The sequence below is a fragment of the Rhipicephalus sanguineus genome, chromosome 1, assembly GCF_013339695.2.
Source record: "Rhipicephalus sanguineus isolate Rsan-2018 chromosome 1, BIME_Rsan_1.4, whole genome shotgun sequence".
In the NCBI taxonomy this organism is placed as follows: Eukaryota; Metazoa; Arthropoda; class Arachnida; order Ixodida; family Ixodidae; genus Rhipicephalus; species Rhipicephalus sanguineus.
Genome location: NC_051176.1, coordinates 203,557,318 through 203,567,317, shown reverse-complemented (window position 1 = coordinate 203,567,317; position 10,000 = coordinate 203,557,318). Strand labels below are relative to the sequence as shown.

Sequence of the window (10,000 nt, the reverse complement as noted above, 5' to 3'; positions counted from 1 at the left end):
AAGGGACCACCTTTGCCGCACGGTATGACCTAGAGACAACGCTATTTGGAGCACTGCACGAATTTGGCGTCGTTTGAGAGACCCCGTTCAGTTAAGCGGGATGAACTGCCATCGGTTGTCCCATTTAAATGCACGTGAAAAAACACGAGCCCACTGTCGTTCAGCCATCGCAGCACCGATTCGAAAGCGGGGCATTATGACGTGAATGATTTCGGAAATTTAGTTGAATAAATATACTGTAGAAGAACTGATAGCTGGGCCAGTTGGTGATAATACTTGAACATGTTTAACACAGCGCAACGACGACGAGGACACAAGAGAAGAGGAGACAAACCACAGCGCTGACTCGCAACTGAATATTTTATTAGAAGACAAGAACGAAAAAAGGGGGGCACTTCAACCCTACACCCATGTGACACACAAAACCAATGAAACGGCAAGTCAGCTGACATCCTGAACAATAAAGAGCCTCACGCAGACCACGTGTACTCTCCAGCACCAGAGAAGTTAAGATATCGTGCTATCTAGAAACCTAACCTCGCTATCATGTAGGGCAATAGAAGGCACACTAATGCACTGTTCTCCCCTTTTTCTGATATTATAAGCTTCAATTATTACTCGTGTAGTTTGATCTCGGTGTGTCGATAGCACTTCAGCCTCATGAAAGATGGGTGCGCATTAGTGTGCCTTCTATTGCCCTACATGATAGCGAGGTTAGGTTTCTAGATAGCACGATATCTTAACTTCTCTGGTGCTGGAGAGTACACGTGGTCTGCGTGAGGCTCTTTATTGTTCAGGATGTCAGCTGACTTGCCGTTTCATTGGTTTTGTGTGTCACATGGGTGTAGGGTTGAAGTGCCCCCCTTTTTTCGTTCTTGTCTTCTAATAAAATATTCAGTTGCGAGTCAGCGCTGTGGTTTGTCTCCTCTTCTCTTGTGTCCTCGTCGTCGTTGCGCTGTGTTAAACATGTTCAACTAGTTGAATAACAATGTTCGGTATTTCACGGAAGTTTATGCAGACTAAATGGCAGAAACGGCTGGAGGTGTTAGGTATTGAAGTTGACGACCGTCGCATTTGGTAACAATAATATAAATATCGAGATGCAGTATCCTGCTTATGTGGAAATGTTTGAGATGGAAGAGAAGTGGTTGGTAGAACCTTACGCTTAATCGTCTCACACTAACACTTTACAGACCTTTCAACTGCGAAACAATCTATGGTTGTAATACAGTTGCGAGTGGATTTTAACGTATCAATCATGCTTTCTTCAAGAGATTATTGTTGCCGTTTTTCCAAATGATCTAGCTTACTTATTTCTGATATTTGGGAAAATTCTCCTACACTGAGCCGAAATGACGCTGCTGTCACATGTACAAAAATACTGCCTCTATGAAACCTGAGAGATGCCTTTCTTTTTTGGGGGGTACAATTTTTGGGAACCGTAATCGACTTTATGTACGGTTTTATCGACCCGGTGCGCGCTTTTGATGAAGAATGATACTGCAGCTATAAGGCTGAAACTTACGGGCCGAAGCTTGCACGTATCGACAAATAAGCTATGAAACGTTAGCTCGGGGCCTCCGGGCACTACTAGCAGCTCGCTTAAATAGGCTATGGAGTTTCGCTGAAGTCTTCAACACAGGATGCCCCAACGTTATTTCCAGCGCAATCCCTGCGCTAGCCTTTAACCTCCGATCGATAATGTTTCCTGAGAGGAGCGATCAGAATTTAAGGTGATGCCGTCATCGTTAACCGAGTACACCGTTTGCGTGATGATGGTGCTGTGCGCCCAAGGACCAGATCTCATTCTTAATTCCCGGCCGTGGAGATCGCATTCTTATAATGGGGGGAAAGGAAACAGGTTCGTGCCGTGAGCGCCGCTAGAGAGCTCCACAACCCGTATTCAAAAAAGAAAAAAAAATCTCTTACGCTACAATTTATCGTCAGAGCGAATTCTAGCCAGGGCTGATGTTGTACATATTGTGGGCGTTCATTAGACACATCTACCCTCTTCATGCATGTTCATCATCATGAGTGTTCGTCATCTTTGTCGGTGGTGGGAACGCTGCTTGATTGTGAGATCTGTGCCTCGGGTGTGGTCGCTTCACCGTGACTTCGGGCCTAATAAAGGTCGCGTTAACCGTTGCGTCACAATATTGTTAGCGAAAGCGGTCAGCCAGTCGAAAAGAGCACTTACGAACGAAACACTTTTATATTTCGTATCCAGGCGTTCGAAATGAATCCAGAGCTGCCGACTACGGTGCATCTCGGTGCGCCGCGAGTTCCGTTCGAACGTTATGAGTTAATTTTTGCCGACACACCTCTAAATGATTAACGGTAGCTATAAAAAAACATGGCTGCACAGCCTTTTTTATTGTTAATTTATAGGCAGCGCCTCTTTCAGACCACAGAGGAGGAGTTTGCTTTTTAAAAACACGTTTTTGAAGCCTGAATAAAAACTTGCAGGCTATCTTTGTCCGAGAACTTGTTGCAGCTTCCTTGTATGAACAAGCACGCACTTTTCGCAAGAAGCCTTTCGTATCTGCACCTTCCAATTCGTTACTTCTGTCTTCGTACCAAACACAGCACAGGCATCGAGCAGTCGACGATTACAGAAGCAGGCTACGTTGTGCGTGAAATTTTGCGGTTATTAGCAGAGGTACATGCATCGACGGCCTGATAGCAGGCTTCGTTTCCTGCGACTTAATCAAGAAGAACATTTAACAGTTCCTGGGTGTTACGTTCCGTAAGCCCGATATGATTATGAGTCACGCCATAGCGGAATGCTCCAGAAATTTCTACCACATGGGGTTCTTTAACGGAGCACCTAAATCTAAGCACACGAGCCTCTCTAAATCTAAGCACACTAGCATTTCGCCTCCATAGCAATACGCCTGCCGCGGCCAGGATCGAACCCGCATCCTACGGGTCAGTAGCCGAGCATTGTAACCACTGTAGTACAGTAGCGGCTGACGAAAAGAAGACATCTCAGCTTCGCGTATCATTCATATTGCTTTCGTTCTGCGCGACACATTCTCTAGAGCTAAGCGCGCATTTTTCATATGCGGTCTCCATCTGAATTCGCAAGGTACAGATAAGAGAAAAAGGAAAAAAGAATGGCAGCTGCCGCGTTACCGCGCCCGAAATTGTGACAAATCGAGTCAGGCTGGAAACGTCTCACACCGCAGCCGTTCATAAAGCGGCCAGTGGACACATTTTAAGAGCAGATGACGGTCGGCAAAGACAGCATCACGAGCGGCCGTATGGAGTGGGGTGGCCGGCCAGGTGCGTGAGCGGAGGCCCGGGATGAGGAGGCGATGAGCACCACCACCGAGTCCCACAGGGTGGCGCGACCATCGCATACTTGTGGCGCCTGGTGGAAGGCGTGCGCATGCGCGCGCTCTCGCCGCTCTAGCCGTCCGCCCGCGGAGCACCGTCGAGGGAGACGGCGCGGACATGTTGAAGGGTCAGCATGACTTCGTCCGCCGAGCCGAAAAAGAAGCCCACCACCGCTCCGGTGCCGCAGGACCCGAATGCGGTAAATAGGAAACTCGGTCTGATTTTTCTCGTTTTTTTTTTTTTTCTCGGACGCGCCTCCGTCGCGAGGCCTTCGCCGGCACTGTTGCCGGCTTCGGCCTCGCGCATTGCGCTCCTTGCATTCACGTGTCGTTGTTGATATCGAGAAGGGGGCCGGTTCTCTCGGGTGACCGCTCTCGCGCTAGCCTCCTGCCGCGTGCGTTGCCGCCGCTTCCCCCTCCTTACCTGTTCGCGCGCGCGCGAGCGCTCTTTTTCAAAGAGTTTCTCTTCCGCTTGCCTACCGCCCTCCTAGGCGTCTGGCTCGTCGGAGCTGGCGCCTGATCCCAGATCAAACCTGTCGGCGTGTCTCTTGAGTATGGCATGTGTTCACACAGTCCACTCGTTCGCGTAGCCGTGACTGTTGGAGTTGTCAGGAAATGTCATGTACCCCTCGTCTAATACCTCTTTCACTGCTCAAAAATTTCTCTTTTCTCTTTTGAAATATCCAGTCTACCCAGCTACCTGCCCACGATGATAAACGCCGTTCAGTTGCTCTTGTCGAGTACCGAAACTTTATTTCTTCACAAGGCAGAAGTAGATGCCTGCCCTTTGATTTGATTAAAAGTTTTGCTTCGCATCTTAACACAGAGCAAAAGAGGATGCATGCTCCACTGAAAAAATCATTCTTGTGTGATTGTTTTGCGTATTACCGTTGCCATGCGTTTGCCAATGCTTTCGCAATATGTAACATCGTTAGTCGAAAGCTCCACGTTGTTTTGACGTGTCCGTGGTGTATATGCGCCAGTTTTACAGCAGCCTCTCAGTAACACTGTCGATCGTTTCGCGACGCACCAGTTGCGACGAATGGGTAAACAGAGGCGCACCTTGCAATCGATGTGACTGCCACAAAGCAAACATTTCATTTTTCTGATGTTTTTTATTTGCAATAGAAAACGCGAAAAAAAAAAAAAGGAACATAAGGCACGCGTGACTGCGATTGGTTCGTTCGCTGCAACAAGACTGTTTCACCGGGCGGCTCAGCTGAGGGCTTCTCCGTAGCACTCTACTACCTAACTGGAAAGCGTAGGTTCACGAACAAATTGAAGATGCTCGTTTTTATTGTGTGTGTGATGGCAAGTGCATTTCAGGTAGTTCAATGCGTATTATCATATGTCTGTTGTTGCTTTATTCAGTCAGTATTAATTCGTTTGCAATTATAAAGCATTCAAGGTGGCTTCTGCCTAGCTCACAAACTGTCCCCGTGGTCCTTATTTATTGTAACCTGCCTAGTTTGAAGTTGATGTTGAGGATACACGTACTACATGTGTGGTTTCTGCAAGGATTTTTCCATCGCCTTTGCTCTATTTATATGGTTCACCAGGAAGACAGCCTGAAGTGTCGTGTAATGGTGAGATGTGAACTCTAACCGTACTCACGGCAGACGTGGCCCGACACGCCAGACCGAGATGCTTCCTCATTTAATAAGTACAACAAGGAAATGTGTGGAGAAAATTATCCAACGCCCGTGCGAAAATCTCTTTTCATAGATACTGCTTCGAGCTTTAGAATGTTCTCGAAGTCGCGAGTATCGTTACTCAATGTTGCTTTGCGTTTTGCCGAAAAAAAATGTTGCTATCTTCCTGCTGGGCATGTCTACATATTTAAGCTCTAATCAAATCATAACATAAATTATTTTACAATGTCGTTGTATTCGAGCGCACTACAGACTGGCTGATGAGCCCACCTCAGTGCGCAATACCATACCGCCAGCCTAACGCGGAAGCTTCTTCGTGTAATGACAAGTGCATGCTACTTCTGCAGACGTCCGGCAGTTTTGTTGCAATGCTCTTATTTTTGTGGCTCTGTCTCAGCCACCATTATCGAACAGCTGAGCCGCATAACCATTGCGTTGTAACGAAAAGCGGCCCAGCGCGTTGGAACCATATGCCAGGCCTAGCACGTGTGGTAGGAGGACCGAGTTTTTTGTCGCAATACCATCGTAAAACAATTATTAGGCGGACATTTCTCGAACGCAAATCTCATTCTACAAAAAAAGGAGCAAAAAATATAATGCAGTGTCTGTCCGTAGCTCTCGAACAAGCGCATGCTTCTGTCTCGGCCTAATGAGTAAGTGCAGAATTATCCGGCACTTTAGTTTATCGAGCGGCCACTTGTTCGGGACACTCGAGACGCGCCTTGTGTAAATCGATGTTTAATTCAGCGACTGGACGGGTAAGCGTTCTCCTACGACGCGCTATCTCTGCCTTCGATTCGCTCGCTCTCTCTTACGCTTCGCATTGTGGTATTATCCAGCAGCGTATACATAATCCACGCGTCTTGTTTTCGAGGCTACTTATAGACCGCCGCCGAGCAGGCTTTAGAAGCTGTTCGATGGGCACGCTCAGAGCGGGCCCCTTATCTGCAGCGCTGCCGCCGGGTCGAAGGTGCATGATGAACCTGCTCGTGAAAGCGGATTTCAGCCACCTTCCCCCGCGCGCCAAAGTCCCCGTTTTCTCCCGTTTTATTTATATATTTATTTATTTATTTTCTCTCCGCTACCGCAGTACCTCCCGCGGCAGCCTTTGTCCCGCGGCCTTGCCAGTGTTTTCCGCCCTCACCTTTCGCGCCCCCTCGCCCCAGTTCTCTTGAATTCGCGCGTCCTCCCCGCTCGCGAAGCACAATCTCCTGGCACGGCGCCAGCACCTCTCTCAGCTGAACGAAGGTGCGACGCCGGATGGAGATGCGTGAATAAACAAATGACTCTCAGCACTATAGTATGCCGTCGTCATCGGCCTGCGCCACCCGTTGGCCTAGTACACTTCGCACTGTCTCTATTATCCGGCCTCAACGGCAGCAGCCCCCAAAACTTCCCCTCTGATGGAAGCGGCCCTTTTTGCGAAGAGCAGCTTACTTCTGTAAAAGCGCCCTTCCGTTCCTGCATGCCTTGTGTTTCTTTCGCGCGGCGTTTTCGTGTTCTGATTTTTTTTTTTTCAAGCGGCGCTGAACGTCGGAGTAACGCAGACGAATGCACCGAGTCAACTTAAATTGACAGTATAGGTGAACTTTAAGACAAAGTGCTCGCGCACCCGTCCGCTGGTGCCTCGAAGTGTAGCGATTGTTCGGGGCTTTTCTTTTCGTCGTAAATGCCTCCTTCGTTCAGTCCATGGCGAAACTGCTGACGACAGTCGCTAATGGCTCAACCATTTCTAGACACTGAAATAACATTTCTCCGCTTCCTCTGAAGAAAAAAAAAAAACCAGCTGCGAAAAGCTCTGCCCTCCGCTTTTCCAAGTGTGTAGCTCGGGTTCCGTAATTATTTCGTTGAGTGTTGTAGTATCAGTATACAGATCCGGGGACATTTTAATATCATTGAAGCGTGCGATATATATATAGGGTCATTCCATGCCAACTGTCCCAGTCTGGGCGCTCGACAAAAATCAATTTCTCTGAAAAAATCTGAGAAAATTACGGACATGTAGACATTAGTTCTACCGTATTTTCCCAAAATATTTCGAGCGGCAATAATTTTTCGGGCACGTGAGCACCTTTTGAACTTCTCGATATGATGGAAAACCAGGTACGAAAGAAAAATTCGCTATAAATGGACCGCTTCACGCATTCATTCGAAACTCGCTTTTTTGTGTTTTTAGAGCATTGCGCTTTTGTTATAGGACAGTTGCTTAGAGTAGCTTTATATTTTTCACTCTTTAGCGCGTAGGTAAAATTGAGTAAGTTACTGCGTTTTGGGGAATTTTTTTACAAAAGAAGATTGTAGACCAAGTACATCAATTATTTTTATACAACCCTCCATAAAACGTACTATCTCCTAAAGTTCTTGTTTTGCCTGTGTGCGGCGCACAGGTTCTAAAATAAAATCCTGAACTTGGGAAAAAGGCTAAATTGGCCTATGTTCAGACGTCTGTAGCACCCTAAGGTGGTCCAAGAAAAAATAAGCAGAAAAGCGCATACGATTGAGAATCATAACACCTTCGTCCACAAAAGTTTAATCGAAGTAGTTTTTGTTTTAGCCAAGAAAAAATTTTTTGAAATTTAGTCCCACCATTGCATTATTTTGCTATGGGGCCAGTGCAAACCGACTGAATTTACTGCATAAAAAAAAGAGGTAGTGTATTCGTAGCACATAGTTTTCAGCTCCTTTTGTTAGTACTCTATAATGTATATTACACATCAAGGAGATGATAAACAGAGGTAAAAAGATAACAATAATATTGGCTTAGATGCCGGAATTTCCCAATAATATATATATATATATATATATATATATATATATATATATATATATATATAGTATATATATATATATATATATATATATATATATATATATATATATATATATAGTGTATGGGCAAAACTTGCGTTTGTTCGCACAAGTACACGTCAATAGCGAGTGTTATATTATTCGCGGAGGCGGTCACCAATCATAACCTCTTGCAAACGAAAATGGTCCCTTTTTCGCAAGTCCACCCCGCCATTGAGCGTTAGGTGAGCAAGCGTTCTTTTAAGTAAGTGAAACGTTACGAATGCGTGCCTTGTTTGTCAGAGCCATATTTTGTATTGCAAATACACGCCAAGATTTGTATGCTACACAATGTAAATGGAGAAGTTACCCGACTTTCAATATCGTATTGTGGATTCCACGTACAACCAGCATTATGCCGTGATTACAACAGTCGCCAGAAGACGGGGAAAACAAATTGCGTGGCGACGCGACCTTGACAGACACACACTGGCGTGCAGATTGCGCTGACCTGAATCAAGAACCTCCTTCCTGTTGTACTTGACCTTGCGATGCTACGGTTTCCTAAAGGGGGGGGGGGGGGGGGGGTAATTGCGGCACTCCCGCTCTTCACCTGCATTCACGGTCGCCTCTTCCGGGTCGCGTGTTTTCTGTGCACCGCGAATATGTGCGAGAATTAACTTGGAGGTCATTGCGAGCCATGCATCTGGGCTACCCATCGAACGGCCTTATAAAAACGCGCCCTGACGGAGAAAAACAGCGCGCTGATAAAGGCCAGTCGATACGCTCGCTACACTCTGAACATTTTGCGAGCGATGAAAAGCCTCCGATATTTGTACTGCTTTTTCCTCCAGTCCGCCCTTTTCCCTCGCCGGACAATTGATTCATGATTTTACCGACATGTCCTCCCGTGCACACGTGGTAGTGGGTGCATGGAGAGCTCGGTTGCCGCTCGATGGCAGCCGTCCCCGCACCGACTCATAATGATCCAAGCATGTTTCCGCGCGGCTATTTTAGCGCCACACGAGAACGAATTGACCGCGGCTGCAGACGCAGCAGCGCCCGAGGCTCAGGCCCGTCTCGGTGCGCGTCCCTAGGCAGATCACGTCTTGGAGGTTTCTGGGCGCTGATGGCAGACAACCGGAAGGAATGAACGACGAAATGACAAAGGTGAGAAAGCGGTCACTTTTGGCCAGCGTTGCGGGGTCATGTGCTTCGCTTTGCTTCCCGTCCGCTTTGATTGCGCATTGAGCTATACAGACACTCGAATCGAGAAAGGATTCTCGACTCCTCATGTACTCGTGCGGCTGTACGTCCGCCTCGCAATTCCAAGTTACTGTGCGTCTCTTGGTGTGGAAACAATCCTGACAGCGTGTTCTTTAACAGCCACCAGTGCCGCAAGCGAGGCTCAGAGGTTACGAGACGACGTCTGACCTTGGCCAACCGTAACTTTCGACGCTTATTAACCGCGCCAGTACGAGAACGCTTTCTGCCCTTGAACTCGGTCCGCCAAGCAGTTACATGATACTGACAGCGAAATTGGGTGGAAGTATTTTCTTTCTTTCTTTCTTTCTTTCTTTCTTTCTTTCTTTCTTTCTTTCTTTCTTTCTTTCTTTCTTTCTTTCTTTCTTTCTTTTTGTTCTTTTCTTTTTTTCTTTCTTTCTTTCTCTTTCTTTCTTTCGTCCTTTTTCTCCTTTTCTGTTTCATTTTCTTCTTTCTGTTCTTCTTTCTTCTTTCTGTCTTTTCTTTCTTTCTTTCTTCTTTTTCTTTTCTTCTTTCTTCTTTATCTTTCTTTCTTTCGTTCCGCAATAGACAGCTTTCTTTCTGTACAAGTGTTGTTTTTTTTAGTTAACGGAAGTACATTTATTTACCCAATATTTTGCATTGTCGAATACTGTTGGCACAGCGCCAGAAAATAGCGGAAAGGGATGCACACATAAAAAGCGCAAGCGGTCTTCGCGAAACATTGAGGACATCCCGATCGCACCTCTTTTTCTGATCGTTGACCTGCTTACACAGGATAAGGCGCGGGCTGTGGAATGTTCCCATCACGATAAATAATTCGATCCCGATCGGGCGGTAAGTGCTATCTAACATGCCCCGTCCGATTGAGTATAACTGCTTTTTGGCGAACATTTGCTCCACCTGCGTCGAAACGTTACTTTCTTTTCGTCTAACATCACGTGAAAAAACATAAAACATAAAGGGTCGTTCGCGTTGACG

The 10,000-nt window shown here is 46.6% G+C and overlaps 1 protein-coding gene across 11 annotated transcripts in view; it reads left to right on the top strand.

Annotated features, from left to right (window-relative positions):
- Nucleotides 1–10,000, top strand: part of LOC119405804 (prolyl endopeptidase FAP) — a 445,209-nt gene that overhangs the window by 330,436 nt on the left and 104,773 nt on the right. For 2 of the 11 annotated variants that reach the window (XM_037672666.2, XM_037672654.2), the window contains exon 1: nucleotides 3,424–3,538. The exons of the other annotated variants lie outside the window; for them this stretch is intronic. In XM_037672666.2, the coding sequence (XP_037528594.1) occupies nucleotides 3,473–3,538 (66 nt within the window). In that variant the 5' untranslated portion in view covers nucleotides 3,424–3,472. Of the gene's footprint in view, nucleotides 1–3,423; nucleotides 3,539–10,000 lie in introns of those variants that run through there. 11 annotated transcript variants of the gene reach the window in all.